We start from the raw sequence: 18,327 nt of genomic DNA on the forward strand, positions 1-18,327 counted from the left end.
TATATATACATACACACATGTATATATATACATATACACACATATATACACACACACATATATATTGGAATATTAAAGCAGAATGAAATTTTGCCATTTGTAACAACATGGATGAACTTGGGGAGTATTATGCTTAGTAAAATAACTCTGAGAAAGACAAATACTGTATATAATAACTTATTTATGTGGAATCTAAAAAAATAAAATGAATGAATATAACAAAAAGTGACTCTCAGATCTAGAGAACTAGTGGTTATCAGTGGGAAGAGGGAAGGAGGGCAAGCTAGGGTAGGGAATTAAGAGGCACAAACTTTGATGTATAAAATAAATAAGCTACAAGGATATATTGCACAGCACAGGGACTATAGCTAATATTTCATAATAACTTTAAATGGAGTTTAATCTATAAAAATATTGAATCACTATGTTATACTCCTGAAACTAATACAAATATTGTAAATCAATAATACTTCAATAAAAAAGGATGTGATTCAGAACAAATCTTTGGAGGTACAAGGTAAGATATGATACCCTCATTGGATGTTCTTCATGATTCGCCCAAGGCTGTAGTGGTGCGGACACTGAGAAACTGTTTCTCCTCAGTGCCACTCCCCGCTGGCACCCCACCCTCCCTGCCACACCTGAGGAGTCACGACGGTGACAGAAGCAGGGCCAGGACGCTGGCGGTGGGATTTTAGGAGCTTGTTGCATGCTGATATATGACTCTTTCCTTCCTCCCTTCCTTCCTCTCTCTGTCTCTCTCTCTTTTTCTGTCTCTCTCTTTCTCTCCTTTCAGGAGAAACCTCAAAATAGTAAATGAAAAATAGTAGAGGAAGTGGATTCTAAATAGGTAGAGATTTGTTAAAGGGAGTGAACTGTCACAGACAGGAAGTGAATTTATCTGGAGAAGCCGGATGAAGCGCTTTCAAGACCGAAATAAGCATTTGTCAAATTCAGTGTGTTCACGCAGAGTATGTTTATCGCGCTCCCCTTAGGACCCAGACACGGTGCTAGGCCCCAGGGATACACAGAGAAATAAAACATAACCTCTTGGTCAAAGAGCTGGCAACCCAGCGGGGAAGGCGGGGATGTAAACAGTTAAGAGTTTGAAGCAGCCATGGTACAAGGTACAGAGGTGGAGCCCAGCAGGAAGTGCCCGGAAGGATCAGGGACTGGCTCCTGCGTCCGGGACACGCACCCAAACGGAGTGCAGCAATGACCCAGGTACAATATGAACACCCATCTCAAATGGCTCAAAACTTAAATATGGTATTGTTGAAAATCAGACCCATGATCAGACCTCAGGGGTCAAATATTTAGCTGGTGATGCGCAGGTAAAAATGTGTACATCTTGAAGCACTGAGAAGTAAAGCACTGGGTGCGAGACGACCAAGTAGGAGGGAAACTAGGCTGCGGGTCCCCGCGGCTCCAGGTCGCTCCGGGCAGGGTTAAGCCCACCCACACCCGGTGTAACCCGATCCCAGTCCCGCCTCCCACCCCCCGCGCGCGCCCGGCCCCGCCGGGCAGGTCGGGGCGGCGCGCCCTGAGTCACCGGAATCTAGGTGGGGCCAGCGCCGCGCCCCCGCGGCCAGCCCCGAGCCGCGTCCTCCCGGAGCCGCCTCCCCGCGGCCTCTTCCCTTTTGTCGTGCTCCCCGCACTCCAGGGCCACTCTCCGCCGGCGTCCGATCCCCGCGCGCTGCTCTCCTCCGCGCCGCCACCGTCAAGATGCTGCGCTGCGGCCTGGCCTGCGAGCGCTGCAGGTGGATCCTGCCCCTGCTCCTGCTCTGCGCCATCCCATTCGACATCATTGCGCTGGCCGGCCGCGGATGGCTGCAGTCGAGCAACCACATCGAGACATCCTCGCTGTGGTGGAAATGTAATGAGGAGGGTGGCGGCAGCGGGTCCTACGAGGAAGGCTGCCTGAGTCTCATGGAATATGGTGAGTGCCGCCGCCTCCGGGAAGCCCTCACGCCGGCGTTTGAGTGTGCGCTGGCGCCCTGGCGCCCTGGGAGTGCGCGGCCTACTGAAGCCGCCCCACGTGAAGGGATTAAACAGGGTCGGGGATAAAAGGTGATTCAACAAAAATCTCTAGCGTTTAGGTTCATAATCCGACCCGAACAAAATAAAAGCAGTAAAATTAAAAATAAAAAAGTAAAATAAAAAAAATTAAGCTTTGAGTGGCCAAAAGCAGGCTCGACGCTGGAAGAAAATGGCCCTTAGTTCAGACTATGTTTTGTAGGGTCTGTCAGGCGTAAAAGATGATCTGAGCTTTTTGACAGGGGTTTGATGAGCAAATATAATCAACGAAGTATATTTTGTTGGAGACCTACTGAAATTTCTTCCCATTCCGCCGCCGCCTCCTCTGGTTCTTATAATTAAAATATAAGTATTTAAAAAGCGTACCTTCCCCAGTGTTGATGTATTCTTCGTTTACCTTTAATCAAGGGAAAGCAGTTCTTCCATTAAAAAAGCCTTTTCAGTCAGAGTTTTAGCAGTGATGATTTCAGTAGATACTGCGGTGTTTAATGCTTCAGGCTAGTTCTCGTTAGGGAGTGTCTTTTTGGCCTAAGCCTGGCATTGCTGTTTAGAAAACTTTATTTTGAATTGATTTGAAACCTAAAAAGCAGACACATCTACACCAGCGAAATGTAGCAGAGTTGATAAATGTACTATATTACAGTTGGAGTATTTTACTTTTCCAGCATGAAGGACGCCTCAGTCCTCTCACTTGTTAATAGACAGTACTGGAGAGGAGCTGCTCTGGTCTGGTGCCACCCCCTGCTCACAGATAAGTGGGAAGGACAGCTGGAGTCTATTGTGATTCGCGGTGTGTGTGGGGTCCAGGAGAGAAGGGTTTAAATATGAGCATAATCATAAGCTTAAAGCCAAATACTGCTGAATGGGGCCTTACCAATCCAGTTTAATAGTTTTAAACAAAGAGGGAAGGCTACGCTATTTTTTTTTTTTTCATTCTCATCTAGAATCTTTGACGTGCCCCCACCCGCAAAGTGGCTCCCAACCAAACTCTTGTTTATTACTGGGGCGCTGTATCAGGGGCTTGGTGCTTTATTTATCTACTGTGAAATGACTGGAAAGTTCCCACAAGGAATTTTCCCTCCAAAAGAGGCATGGCCCTCATTAGCAGGTAATAAAATGTAAAGACTATATGGAATTCCTACTTTCCATAAGGCCTGTGTTTTTCCTTTCATAGGAAGCAAACAGCACGCCTGCCAGGGTTTGTGTTACCCCATGTCGGCTAGAGTTTTGAAAGGAATTAAGTTCTTTGAAATAATGTCTGTTATCTTCTAGTTAAAATGCATTTGAGTTCAGTATCTCATAGGGGATCTAATAGGCCTAGATCTAATAGGTGTGTTTTTAAACAGATTTTGATAATCATATCTCACTGCAAGGACTAAGGCAGATCCCAAATCGCTGGGCAACCCTCCGCACGTGGATTAAGCAGGCCGGGGCTGCGGCGGGGAGAGGGGTGTGGGCGGGACCCGGGCCGGCACAATTGCTGGGACGTGATCGGGCCTGCGAGGCTCTGGCTGTGACCACAGCCCTCTTGCGAAACACACACAATGCAGTTTTTCTTTTCTTTGACTTGCAGGATGAACTCACCTTCCGAGGGTGGGGCTCTTCCAACCTCAGGCCAAATCCAGTGCTTTGTGTAGAGAAGGGAGTGAGTAGGTTTTGTTTCTCAGTTTAATACTTTAATTAGACAGGAGTCTAAAGCACTCACTTTTTTTAAATTGTAAAGAAACCGTGGATTCAGTGTATAGTTTATGTTTCCATTTGATAGAGATACTGGTCTTCGGAAAAGGTCAGTTTTCGAAGTGAGTCTTGAGGAATCTAGTACTACCTTTGTGATGGAGCCGGAAAGATCTTCGTAAATGGGTGGTGGCCTTTGCATTCCGATTTAATTATTCCTGCGGCCTTTGCAAAGATAATTAAGTGCCAAGAATCTGTTAGACGTGGCTTTTGCTCAAGCCCTGGAATCAAATCATGAATCTAGCATCCACTGTCATTAGGTGACCGTGAGAAAAAGAAAATAGTTATGAATTCAGCAGGAGAGGCCCATCTCAGGCTATTAAGTAAAAGATGAGTTGGGGTAGTTATTATACTTCCGCTCCCCCCCCTGCCTTGGACTGTTGGCTGGTTTTGTCTCACAGGTGTAGGACTTGTGTAGTCCCACGCTGTAGGGCCTTTTCTAGGCGTCTCTAACACTTGAGATTTTCAGATAGCTTCAGTCAGCCTTGCTGAAAACCATACATATTCACATGAGGTCATACTTGATCTAAAATGTAGCATGCAGTTTACCCATCCTCCCACGTATGTACAAACACAAGGATTGAGGTTGATGGCTCTAATTAATAATTAAAATATCTCAATATAGAGAATTAAGTGTGGACTTCCACTGTTCAAAAACTTCTTGCTATGTACTAGAAAATAAATCTTGTGATTTACCACTGTAACCACTAAGAAAGTATCCCTTTTCATTACAACGTGCTTCACTCTCTCTTTTATTAGCTGATATTTATAACATTAATATGTTCATTTTGGTAGTAAAGATGTAAGTGGGTTAATCCTTGTGAGTATCAGCAATATATTCAATAAATAGTTCCTTAGAATTATGTAAAAAGCAGAATGTTATATTTGTCACTGTCATTAACAATTTTTAAAAGAATTTCAGATTACTGTATCACCTCATTTTTCATCAATGAACCACATTATACACTGAATACTTTCTTTTACAAAATAGTGACAACTAAATACAAATACTTGTTTGAATTCTTAAAAAGTCATGGCTTCTGTTCCTCAAAACAGGAAAAGAAAATCTAGATTTAAACATTGAAATGATCATTCAAATGCCATGCATAAATGAAATGCAGAATTAAATTTGAATCCATGTTCACACATATGATTTTTGCACTGCTGGCAGCTTCTTTTCCAGTTTTGAGAGAGAGTATATCAGGCGGATATTTTCAGTGTCAGAGATAGAGATTTCAAGTCCTAAAGTAAGCTCTGACTCATCAGGATGGAGACTAATGAAGATAAGGTTATGGATAAGTTACTGGGATAATTGAGATGAATTTATGCTCCAGGAATGACAGTGGGCAACCAGTGTGGCAGCGCTGGAGAGAGAGCCTTTGCCTTGGATCTGAACTCCAGAAATGCAGAGCCTCATTTTTACCAAAGATACCACAGTATGCATGGGATGTCTTTCACAGGAAATCAGCCTTGGATAAGTCAACGAATCAGATTATTATCTGAAATATTTTTAGACCTAGCCCTGTGGTGCATAAAAATATACAGCAAATGCGAAAAATAAATACGAAGTTAGTAGGTTCACATTAGGCTAAATTCACCTTCTAGGATTTCATTTTGAGATTGTTTTTGTGGCTTTTTAGGGGGGCAGGATGAAGTATTCAAATGTGCCTATTTTATGAAATTAGGCATTAGAAGATAGATTCATCTTTGTGGGCATGTATTCACATTCTTATATAGCAAAACAAAAAGTTGGCCACTCAATTGATTTTTTTATAACTAAAAAAAAATATGTATATTGATTTATAAAAGCTGAAAGGCTGGGAACTGGTAATCTTGCCCCGTTTACTCCACATTTGCTGCACTTAGCAGCAACCACTCAAAAGCCTCAATTCCTTTTTAGTGACCGAACTTGTCTGCTCCCTGTAACAGGCAGACTCCCAGGCTGCTAGAATTAGGGGGGATTAGGGTCCAGCTACTCAGGCTTTCTCCAGAGCCCCCATCAGCATCACCCCTGACTGATCTGAACTCCTTCTCTTTGTTCAGCAGTTTAACTCCCTTCTCTCCACAATGCTATTTGTGTGTAGCTCTCTCACACCAGCAGAGCTGAAATGTGCTTCTCTGTAAATTCTACTTTCCAGCCCGTCTTCCAGCGGACATACTTTCAAACATTTGAGGGTAGATTCCATTTGAGAGTATCTTGTCTGAATTCACATAAGATCATAAAGGAGTCAAGTATCATAGTTCCATAAGAACCAGTGGGGAAAGAGTTCTCATCTGGCTCAGTGTCAGAGGAAAATGTGGAGCATGCAAAGAATCTCACACCTACTGTGGAATCTCTCCCCTGTGACCCCGCCATCATTCCTCCTTCAAACCATTCCTTTCCCACCTTCCAAAACTTCTGCAGAATCGCTTCTTTCTATGTTGATTTTTTTTTTTGGAGGCTTGTGATGAGTGGTCCTCTAGGTTTTTGCTACTCAAAGTGTCGCAGACCCGCAGCACCAGCGTTACTTGGGAGGTTATTGGACACTCAGTGTCAGGCCCCACCTTCTGAACTGGAATCTATATTTTAACAATGCACTTCTAAGTTACAGAAGCCCTGGCCTTAATAATGCAGATTTCTTCCTCATTGAATATGCAACAACCTCTTTGAATGTGTCATCCACCCCTGCTTGTGTTTATTTGTAGGCGGTGTCTTTTTTATTTTTTCAATTGTGGGCTCATCCAGTTTTCATTTCTGCTTGTGTATGACATAAAAAACCCTATAGAAACAATAGAAAGAAATTTGACAAAATCTCCGATTCACTAGGTGGGGCTTTCAGTATTGTTAATAGATGAATAGGTGATGATTTCCATGTTGTTGATTTAATGCTGAGTCTTTGCAAGAGGTAGCAAAATTTGATAAGCCATTCTTCATCTAAATGGATCTTGAATGAATCTTCTTTATAAGTAGGTTTATAATGTTGCTGATTTCTTTGAAACATGAACTTATTTGAGCAATACTTAGAAAATAAACTTAGGACAGAAAAAATTATAGATAAAAAACATCAAATTTCTTCTCTTAAGGAAACAAAACAAACAAAAAGCATTCCTACATAGAAACTGTTTACTTGGACTACAGAATGCTTCTGTTGTTTCAATTCAAAGGAAGATAATTGACAGAATCTTCCCTGACTCTCCTGTACGCGCGTGCTCGTGCGCGCGCGCACACACACATGTGTGCACACACACACAAATTCTGCTTATTTGAATTTAATGATTGCACTTAATTCAACTTAATGATTGGCAGTAGCCATAAAAAGATCCATAGAAATGAGACTAATTGACAGTGGGTCACATACGGAAAGTTACATGCTCCTTTTTGGCAAGGCTACATCTGTTTTTATAAGATTAATCATCTATCTTAGTTATTCTCAAATTTTAGTTTGCACGTAAGAAATATCAGTAAAATGCAGATTAGGAAAGGCAATAACATTAAGTGTAAAAATTTTAATGAAGGACAGACTTGTCTTTGGAATAGATGAAGGTGGACAGTCTGTCTTCAAGGAACTGAGGACCATCTGTGGAATCATGAAAGAAGTAGATCTAGGATAAGTGTTCAAAGTTGATATTCTTCCATGGAAACAACCTAAATGTCCATCAACAGATGACTGGATAAAGAAGTTTTGGTATATTTATATGATAGAATACTATTCAGCCATGAAAAAGAGTAATGCCATTGGCAGCAACATGGATGGACCTGGAGATCGTCATTCTAAGTGAAGTAAGCCAGAAAGAGAAAGAAAAGTAACATATGATATCACTTATATGTGGAAGATAAAAAAAAAAGACACAAATGAACTTATTTACAAAACAGAAGCAGACTCACATAGTAAACAAACTTACAGTTACTGAGGGGAAAGGGGGTTGGAAGGGATAAATTGGGAGTTCAACATTTGCAGATACTAACTACTACATATAAAATAGATAAACAACAAGTTTGTACTGCATAGCACAAGGAACTATATTCAATATCTTGTAGTAACTTATAATGGAAAAGAATATGCAAAGGAATACATGTATGTATATGAATGCCTGAAACATTACACTGTCCACCAGAAATTGAGTTGCTGACATGAAACGTCAAGTTGCCTTACTTGTTACCCATCAGTCAGGACCTTCAGAGCCATGTCAGGATTTCTATCTTAAATGATTGTTAAATGATTCAACGTGGGTGTTTCCACGCTACAAGGAGCAGGTTTTACACGCTTCACTTCCAAAGCAGCCTTTCTCCAGACAAAACGTTGCTTAATTTTCCATTTTGATTTCTTTTAGACTCAGCGTTTTAAATAAGCAAGACGTTAATCGAGCCGATTTAACATAGCATAGGTAAAGTTCTTAAAATGATCTGTTTATATTCACTTGTTGGTTTTAGGTTAGATGAATTGGCTTACTATTTCTTTTATTTAATTCCTTTCAAGTACCTGAAACTAAGTGAAAATTACACCTCAGCTGTAACCTCAGAGGAAGAGATAATAGCAGTAATCTAATTTTGCATTGATCTTCCTTAAATAAACAGGCAAAATGATTGATCCGACTCTTTATAGCAGTATCATACACAGGTTTATTTAACTGTACCTTTAAAACCTTAATCTGCAATTGTCAACGTTTGATTATTAAATATGTTCCCTGTTGGATGTTTTTCCTGTTTTTATTGAAAACACATTCTGCTGTACAATTTATCTTCATTAACTTTGCATTCCTCTGCATGCTCATACAGCTGTGTTGCCTTTTCTTTGTGCAGTTTCAAACCTGTGAATTCAGTTTAAAAAGAAAAATCAGTGTCTGCTTATTTTAATTGAATTATTATATTTACTTGAATTTAATGATTGGCGTTTGCCATAAAAATCTATATGTAAGTGACAGCGGGTCACATACTGAAAGTTACATGCCCCTTTTTGGCAGTGCAGCATCTGTTTTTATAAGGAGATTATCATCTATCTTAATTGTTTTCTAACTTTATAAATGTAAGAAATACTAGTAAAATGCAGATTCTTGGGCATTACCTTTCCAGCTCTGAGTCCATATGTCTGGAGGGAGCACAGGAATCTGTATTTTTATAAGCACACTGATGATTATTGAGTCAATGGTCTATGGACTAGACTTTGAGATGGTCTGATTAATTAATGTTCTTTCCAAAGCATGGTCTCTCTTCCCTGGAAAGTTATTTTACTCGAAGGGAGGAGACAAATGTGAGAAAAGAGACTTAATTTCACATTTTGGCTTTATGTCTATTTTATTTTTTTTTATAAATTTTTTTTGTGGGGGGGTAATTAGGTTTTAATTAATTAATTAATTTTAATGGAGGTATTGGGGATTGAACCCAGGACCTCGTGCATGTTAAGCACACACTCTGCCACTGAGCTATACCCTCCCCCCATCCATATCTATTTTAAAATAAAACGTTCTATTTTACCTTGGTCCTAAAATCTCTTATTGATCTCATAGGAAGAGCAAGACTTGGAGGAAAGTAATAAAAATTATAAATATAAAACTAGACCCACTTGTGTACCATCTCACACACAAGTCAGTGCAGGTTGAAGAAAGCACATCCTGACCAGTGCCACTGAGGGATAATTTATGTGAAAACGTGGTATTTGAGCATGTAAAAAAAATTTTGAGCCTATGTCTTCTCCTTAATTACCTACTATGCCCCAGTCATTCATGACTCCGGAGGAAGATTTGGAGGGAGCGTGGGCCTGGAGAAGGGAACAGGGGACCTTAGCGCAGGTCTGTCTCTAAGAATTGAAGATATAAACATGCAGTGGAGAACTGAGGACCAGTCTTCACGTGACAGCGTAAAACCTTGTGAACGTCGAATGAAATGAAAACTTGAGGTACTGGAGAAAGCTGTAGGAGTCCATGAGGAAATTGTTGAACAGTGAGGGTGAATTAAGAGCTCCATGACTTTTCGCACAAGAACTCTCATCCTCACAATCATCTTAAAATAAGGCATCTTAGCCTTGGTTGATAGACATGCAGACTGACAATGGCTAACAGGTGGCAGAGGCAGAGGATAATGAGGTCCACTTGGCCCCAAAGCCCTTGTCCTTTCTGCTATTGATTATCTTTGCTTGACATTGACCAGTCTGATGAGCGAGAATTTAGTGAGGTTCCATTTGTCAGCAGAGCTGTGTTAGCGTAGGAAGGAGTAGAACCAGGGCAGAGGAGCACACGACTCTCCTTTTCAAATGCAGTAAAGAGAAATAGGTTAATGGTGCCTGTTCTGCCATTAATGAATGAATGGATAAACATAACGTGGGCTAGCCATCCAATAGAATAATTACTGGTTATAAAGAGGACTGCAATACAGGGACATGATGCTACCACAGGGGTGAACCCGGAACACGTCATGCTAAGTGAAAGCATGACAGTCACAAAAGCCACCTAGTATAAAGTTCCCTTTATATGAAATGTCCAGAATTAGGCAAATTTATAGAGACAAAGTAGATTAGTGGATGTGGGAAACTGAAGGAAGGAGGGGGTGACTGCTAGCGGACATGGGGTTTCCTTATGGAGTGATGAAAATTTTGGAACTGTAAGCAGTGATGGTTGCACAACACTGTGAATATAGTAAAACCTCCTGAATTGTGTACACTTTAAACAGATGAATTTTATGGTATACACATTATATCTTAAAAAAAAAATAAAAGAGTCATGTTCTGGATTCAGACAGGCTGGAAGTCAACCCGGCTTGCCAGCTCTGTGGCTATGGGCAGGTTATTTGAACTCTCAACGCCTTAGTGTCACCTCACTTCTCAAATAGAAATAAATGCTAACATAGTGTGAACCTTAAAAAGTTATTATGAGGATTCAGTGAGCTAAGGTATGTCCGGTTCGTAGCCCCGGGCCTGGCAGTGTGATTACTTCATAAATGTTAGTTCCCGCCTTGAGAGGGAAGGTTGTGTGGGCAGATTTTAAAAATCAGTGTACTTTGAACAGTAAGCACAACTGGCTGGAATCCTTAGCTTGGGTGTCATGGCCCTTCTCTTGCCACAGGTCAGAGCAGAAGGACGCAGGGCTGGAGCTGCGCAAATAGCTCTTCAAACCTACAGCTCAGTTTCCACCTCATCCTGCTTGTTTTGGGGTCCATATCACTCATAGTAAATTCTGAATAGTTCAGAAGTTAAAATTTAGGCAAAATTTTAGAAAGGTTGTTTGCATGGAAACTTGTTATATACATCACAGCTACTTTACAATTAAATTGTTTTATTTCATATCTCTGCTTAGTCATAAGTACTATGTTTCCAGTGATTATGTTTGCCTGGAACCAAACTTTAACATAGAACAAAGATCCCTTTAAAGGTATTTGAAATAGTTCTGGAAGAGATTGTATTTTGAATTGTTCAGTATCAAAAATACTTACCGTGGGCGTGTGGTGGTAGGACTCGAGTGAATCTTCTCATTATACCTGTTTATATGGCCAGTTTACCAAATGAGATATAGTTTAACAAAAGAAATTTAAATCTCATTTCAGAGACACAAACATTCGTCCCAAAACCCAGGGGAGAAGGCATTACTGCATGTCAGTATGTTAATGTCTGACCTATGAATTGCCCATTCTTCCCTTAAAATATGGAGATGCTTAAGTATTGTCAAGAGAGAAACTGTCTTTCCACCCAAATATAATTAGTAGAAACAAACAAACAAAAAACCCTATTGATGCTTTGATAAGGAACTTTTAAATTTGGCATGGCTGTCTTACTAATTGCTGTTTCTTTTTTTTTTTTTTTTTTGTAGCGTGGGGGAGGGCAGCTGCTGCCATGCTCCTCTGTGGATTTATCATCCTGGTGATCTGTTTCATCCTCTCCTTCTTTGCCCTCTGTGGACCCCAAATGCTTGTCTTCCTGAGAGTGATCGGAGGCCTGCTGGCCCTGGCTGGTAAGACTGTCAGCAATTCTTTATTCCTTTCTGCAGTGGACATCAGCATAGTAACATCCAGTCCACAAAAGAAGATCCTGGCAATACAGTTCCTGATCTGTTCTTGGAAAATGTGTCACCAAAGGCAGAAGTAAGCGAGGAGAGATGTGTTTTAAGTTCTGAATCCCTTTCATTCTCCTGGACTCGTAGACCTGTGTGCACGCACATGTGTAGGCATATATATTATTTTTGCTAACACTAAAAATATTAACTTATGTATTTGGCATAGGAGATGCAAAAATGAAAAAGTAGGCTCTTCTTTACCATCCTGCTTGCTGTTGTACCCCAAATTTTGCACTTTTTGCTTTAGTATAAATAACACACACCTAATATGGAGTGACTTTCTAATTTTCTGTCAGTATTCTGCTCAGTGCCAGGCATCTCTGATATGCAAAATTCAGTCATCTCTTTTGGATCATGATTAACTAAATTCCCCTAAGCCCCTTTTATCAGCATTATTGAGGTGGGTTTAACACTTATTTTAAGGCAGAAATGTTGTGGAAGAGGAAGTTAATCTATCATTTGCACACATTCATTCCTCCATGCATTCTTACTTTGGGATTTTTCCCCTTCCTTTTAGCTGTGTTCCAGATCATCTCCCTGGTAATCTACCCTGTGAAGTACACCCAGACCTTCAACCTGCACGCCAACGTTGGTGTCACTTACATCTATAACTGGGCCTACGGCTTCGGGTGGGCGGCCACGATTATCATGATCGGCTGTGCCTTCTTCTTCTGTTGCCTCCCCAACTATGAAGATGACCTCCTGGGCAACGCCAAGCCCAGGTACTTCTACACATCCGCCTAAGGTGGGGAATGAGCAGAAGAAAATCGCTGCTGCCGAGATGATTCCAGAGAAAGAAACTGTTTTCCCCGGAAGACTTTGAACCTGTTTTGGGGGGGCGGTGTCATATCATTAAACTCTACTCAAAATGCTAAAGTGATTTGGGAGAAAAATATTTTTTAAGTGGTGTGATAGTTTCATATTCATCTTTTATATGTGTTTTGTAGAGTTAAATAAGACTGACTTCTTTTAACGAATTACCTATAATATGCCAATATTTCCTTGTAACTATACATATCATTTATATGGCATTTGTAAAAGAATATGAGTATGAAACTTACCACATAATTTATAAGGTAAAAATGAGAAGGCTTCAAAGATTTAAGTAATCTGATCAGATTTCTGTTTTTCCCAGATGGAATGGACTGGGTCTATTAAGGGCTCAGGAGAGGAGGGCGATATTGGTAAAAAATTGTCAGTGAGCAAATATCCTAAAAGAAATGCAAAAAATAAATACTGTTTTCAAGCCCTCAGCTCTTTAAAGATGCACAATAGTTTCCTAAATGCATATCATTTGTGAGCATTTCTAATTAATATCGTGAATAACTGATTTGGGGCTCAGCTTCCCAGTAACTTGATATGGCATCTAGGAAAGTATTCTTTCACGACCAAAGCCTGTTGCAGTAGTAAGGTGTACTTAAGTAGTGAAATGTTAAGATGAAAATTTCTCTTTTAAAGGGGGTTTATAGGGTTGGGGTGCGGTAAAATGCTATGTTAGTACTGTTTGGTGTCTATATGTTCTAGACCAGAGTAGGCTGGATTGAAGATGGACTGGTCTAATTCATCATGACTGATGGATATGATTAGGTTGTTCAGGAAAGCATTAGAAGGGCCATTCCTATCACAAAAGTACATTACAACAGCCTAAAGAGAAGAAATGGCTTGAATTTTTCATCTTAGGTTTGACTGGACTCTAATCATATAGACACAGCTTCTGATAGATTGCAACTGTAAGCAAAAAGTGAAATAGAGCTGAAAACCTGGCTTTCCTTGACAAACAGATTTAAAATATCTGATGTAAAACATGCAACAGGAGAATTCAGGGATATGGGATTTCTCTGAATGGCAAACATGATATATGCATGGATTATTATTTTTTTTTTACTATTTGTACTTACCTATGAAAACCAATTCATTTTATATATCAAATTATTATTTTGTAAGTTGTGAAAATAAACAGTTGCAGTTTTCATAATGATTTCTTCCCAATAAACCAGGTGTTCTAATCTTGTTTCTAGTTTGCAGTTGTTTGGTTTTGTTTCCCCCCGCCCCCCCCAAAATCGGGGGAAGGGAATTTTTAAAAGATGTTTCGAGTGGAACCCCGGATAAAATGAAAAGATGCTTTTTCTTAGTTTTAAGGGTCTTGCTTATTTCAGGTGAGCATTAAAAAAAAACAACAACCCAATTTTTTGAATGAACTTAAATGGATTCTGGTAGTACACTCCCTGCTCAATGACCAATGCCCAGGACACAGATATCAAACAGTATTATCCAGTGCTGCCACCAGAGGTAAACAGACTAAGAGCTTTCTGGTAGGTCTGGACGCCAGGGAACTTCAGTGTAGTTTAGCTGATGGTTCCTCCTTCTCCCATCTTCTGTGGCACAACTTATGCTTGAGATGGAATCTTCTTCCATTCAGGTCACGGGCCAGCAAGCATTTTCTTTACTTCTTTTCCTCTTGTCCATCTTCCATCTTCTGGTTGGTAGCTTTTTTTCCCACCATGGCTCATGGGTTAATTCTACTCTGGTATATATAAATGTGAAGAAGGGTTTCAGAGTAGCATGGCGGAAGAATGAGGATATTTCTTCTTAGTGCTTCTGCCAGCCAGTTGGTCCTTAGGCATGAATTTTCCTTCTATCCTTTTCAACATTTGAGGTGAGGGGTTCCCATCATAAATCCACAGAAATCTGGAGGATTATTTACACCAAAATTTTTCAAAAAATCTGTGTCAGAGGATTTGAAGTGACCATTAACGATGTTTAAAATGCTGTCTTCTAAAATAATAGCACAGCTAAATCAAGAAGATCATGGATATTGAGAGATTAAAAAACTGGGTCTCCCATTAGACATGAAAATGACTCTTAGGTATAGGTTCTCTGAAGCAAGCATTCTTGTCTTTGGATTATTATTTCCTGTCCAACTTTCTTCTTCCCCTCCTCAATAAATAACACGCTAGACCCTAATGATACACACTTAGGGAAAATGCAACTTCCTGGAACCAATGATCTGTATTAACAGAAGCAATTTCAACTGAAATATTTGTGACAGAGACACACGAAGCATCATTATTTTGATTAAAAATGTTCCGCTTCTTTCAGCCTTGTACCAGTGAGGAGATCTTCCTTTCCTTGTGAGTTCACATTCATTAGGACACATACCTGTGGGCTATAAACAGAGCAAGAGAATTCCAGGGAATTCTGGAGAGTATGAAGAATTTGACCAAGAAGCCAGCCACCTGAAGCTAACAATGCTTGCATGCGATTTCCTGTGGTGATAAAGCTGAGGTGGTTTCTGGCTCTGTAATTAGATGAAGAATTCCCCACCCTTGAAACAAGCAGTTCCCGAACAATTATCTCACGCTCACACTATTAAGTAGTCAGATCTGCCAAGAGCCGTTTACTGCTGACTGTAACAAAGAGGTAACGTGTCAAGGACTGTCAGTTGTCACACGAGGTAACTACAGAGTGGAATTCCTTTTAGCTTCAAAACCGTATTCTGCAGGACTGACATTAAAGTTGGAGAGGCTTTCCTTTTAAAGGGAATGAAAACAATGGAAAAACAGTCATAACTTAATTAGGTTGTTTTTTTTTTCATTTGCTTTCTTCTTTTTTAAATTGAAGTATAGTCAGTTTACAGTGTTGCATAATTAGGTTGATTTTTGCTACAAACTCCTGCTGACCATCCTATTAATAAACACAAATGCTGAATGGACTTTTGTTTTCCCAGGGACACCTGAAAGGGCATATTTGAGTCTCATCCCTTTGTTAGCTCTTGCTAGCAGCGCAGGAGTTCATGGCTTGTGCTGTTTACTCCTCCTCCTGTCTCATAACCTCATCTGTAAAATGATTGCAATGATCCTGTTTCCTTCAGACTTCTCCGACTCAGTGTGTTTGTATGTGTATCTGCTCATTTGTTAAATTACTCAAATATTCTTGGGAAAAGGACAAAGGGTAAAGTGATGCTATTTTTTGGTGTGTTTTTTCATAACTAGACATGGTAATTAATATCTTCTTATTATTGTGATGGAATTTTTTTCTTTCATTGAAAAATTAGAGAATATTCCTTTAACTGGAAGAACTACTAAATGAATGCATGCAAACTCTATCATGAAGCTAAGTAACCCTGAAGCCTAGAAGATCTTTATCTATCTAACAGAGAGCTTCTGATTCAATATGGAAGGAACTCAATTAAACAATCACTTCGGACCAGTATAGAAAGAAGTGTAGAATAGGAAACAAGTGCCAGAGGAAATAAATCCATAACCAAAGAGGGATATATCAGCTAACCAGAGAATTTGTCAAATTTCTGGCAGATGAGAAATGAGTGACATCGTCAATACAGCAGTGAAGCTGCCACCAGAATAAACCCGAGTTGGCTGTCAGGGAAGTAACAGCTGTGCTGCTTGATAAGACAAAGGAGTGCCAAGCTTGGTGTTGGCAGGAGACAAGTCGGACAGGGAAGGGAGGAGGGTGTAAATCAGGGGGATTAGTCAGAGGTCTGCCCCAGTTGGCCTGGCTTCCCGTTCTCCCACCAGACTCCCACCTAAAACTTACAGAGTAAAAGGACCCAGAGATGATGGTCATGCTTTCTAAACAGTATTTAACCTACCTCACCTAGACCCTCTGATATGGACTTAATTATTCTTAATTGTTCAGAGAAGAAATGGAAGCACAGGTTTGTGAAGTAACCTTCTCAAGGTCAGACAGCTGGTAAATAACAACATTAACAACAGATACAAAATACACCGCTTTGTGATATGGTGTGGCAGGCAGGCCACAGTCCAGTAGGCATTGATACCAGCTGAGGATTCCAGGCTTCCCCTCTTCCCATTGGGTTGGTGCGGGTCTGTCAATCTCTTCCATTCTCCATATTCCAGGGAGGATCCTGCCTCGCCTGTGTGTTTTGGAGGGCATTTTATAATGAAGTATGGAGCAACAAAGGTGGAGGACCAGAGCGTAAAGTACTAGGCCTGGGTGAGGGCTGGTTCTTCAGAGAGTTGGGGGTGAGAGACAGATGAAGGAAATTAATGGGAAAGAGGTAAAAAGGAATTTAAAAGCTCTTCCAGAATCTCTATCTCACTGCACTATGTTTGAGAAACACAGTTCACACTGTGTTGAGTTTTCATGATTGGACTGTCTTTTTTTGGGAGCACTTCTCTGTGCTTCGACTGTGACTCCTTGAGTCATGACTTCATAAGCATCACAGGTATAAGTATTTTCCAAATCATCCCAGGGGTGTGGTTGACTTGAGAGGGTCCAGCCTTGATGGAGAGGGCATCGTAAATAAAACCCTTTTATCTTCTTTCCGAAGCACTAGTTTTTAGACTTTCTAAAATGCACTGCTTTTAGTATTACAGATTACTAGTCCTAACCGAAGTACAATTTTTTAAGACAATAGAATCATCCACACACTGTATAGAATATGCATCTTAATTGTCGTTTATAAGATGTTTTGAAAAATGTATTCCAGAAAAAAACAAGGTGAATGTATGCTATTCACATAGAGCATGGAATCCATAAATATAGCTACACCACGTCTTATCCTTCAGGCTTTTGTTCCACTGTGGAATATTCTTGATCAGAAAGGGAAATGCACGGAAGGGCTCCTTTCCACTTCCCCACATCATCACCCAAGTACTGTAAGCAGAGGAACGTGCACGCAAAACCCCCAGTTTTACCTCAAATTTTTGTACAAATGTTTATTCTGAAATACAGCCAGCCTTGTTTCACTATAAACATGTTTTAAATCACAAGTTAATTAATTATTTAACCCTCTACTTTCACTCCACAAATCTTCAGCTAGAGTGATATACGTAAATGAAGCTTCTCATATTTGGGGAAGACGCTGTCTCCTTAGAGGTAATTATCCAAACTCCCAACACCTGAACTTTAATTTAGGTGGACGATATAAAGAAACATTTTTAATAGTCCTCTAATACTTCATTCCCTTCTGAAGAAAGAAATTCAAGGTATTACCAGTAAAACCATAACAGGAATTCAAACAATTCTGACAATCTAAATCGGTCTGAAAAGTGGATGACTTTGAACCAGAATATCCTATAACTATGCAGTGAGGATGTCATTGGAACTGTGGCCAACAGCTCGGCCAGGGGCGGGAGCCGGTTATTTAGGAAGTTGGGTAAAGAGATTCAGTTCCTTCTCTCTTTTTTGAAATCCCTCTTCTTTTTTTCCTCGCTCTTTCTGCAACAGAGTTTTAAAAACAGGATTCTTGGGGGCGAAGATTGCTTTATCTTATCTTTGTAGAGTGGTTTTAGGTTTTAAAATTCCTGAAGACATACTGAGCTGGGGACACATTGGTGGATGATCAGAACCCTTTGTTTTTTGAGATCATTCTTCAGGGAGCTTGCCTTGCCTTGACACACTTTCAGTGCACTGTTTTTGGATTTCTCAATTCTGGCAAGTATCTGGGTGTGTTTTCAGGGTGTGGCAGAAATGAGTATAACACACCTTAAGTCTGGGAAAAGAGAGCCAGAGAGGGCAATTAAAGGAGGTTCAGATTCTGTCACATTCGTGATG

At 40.3% G+C, this 18,327-nt stretch overlaps 1 protein-coding gene across 1 annotated transcript; it reads left to right on the top strand.

Annotated features, from left to right (window-relative positions):
• Positions 1 to 1,552: 1,552 nt before the first annotated feature.
• On the top strand, positions 1,553 to 13,801 carry PERP (p53 apoptosis effector related to PMP22). The gene is made up of 3 exons (XM_010983682.3): positions 1,553 to 1,939; positions 11,548 to 11,688; positions 12,308 to 13,801. Exons 1-3 carry the CDS (start codon positions 1,726 to 1,728, stop codon positions 12,532 to 12,534), a joined length of 582 nt encoding a protein of 193 aa, XP_010981984.2. The 5' UTR covers positions 1,553 to 1,725; the 3' UTR covers positions 12,535 to 13,801.
• Positions 13,802 to 18,327: the final 4,526 nt, after the last annotated feature.

The sequence above is a fragment of the Camelus dromedarius genome, chromosome 6 (genome assembly GCF_036321535.1).
Source record: "Camelus dromedarius isolate mCamDro1 chromosome 6, mCamDro1.pat, whole genome shotgun sequence".
Taxonomy (NCBI): Eukaryota; Metazoa; Chordata; class Mammalia; order Artiodactyla; family Camelidae; genus Camelus; species Camelus dromedarius.

Coding starts and splice junctions, on each gene's coding strand:
- PERP (XM_010983682.3), top strand. CDS start 1,726: ATGCTGCGCTGCGGCCTGGCCTGCGAGCGCTGCAGGTGGATCCTGCCC. Junction 1,940..11,547: donor CCTGAGTCTCATGGAATATG/GTGAGTGCCGCC, acceptor TTTTTTTTGTAG/CGTGGGGGAGGGCAGCTGCT. Junction 11,689..12,307: donor AGGCCTGCTGGCCCTGGCTG/GTAAGACTGTCA, acceptor CCTTCCTTTTAG/CTGTGTTCCAGATCATCTCC.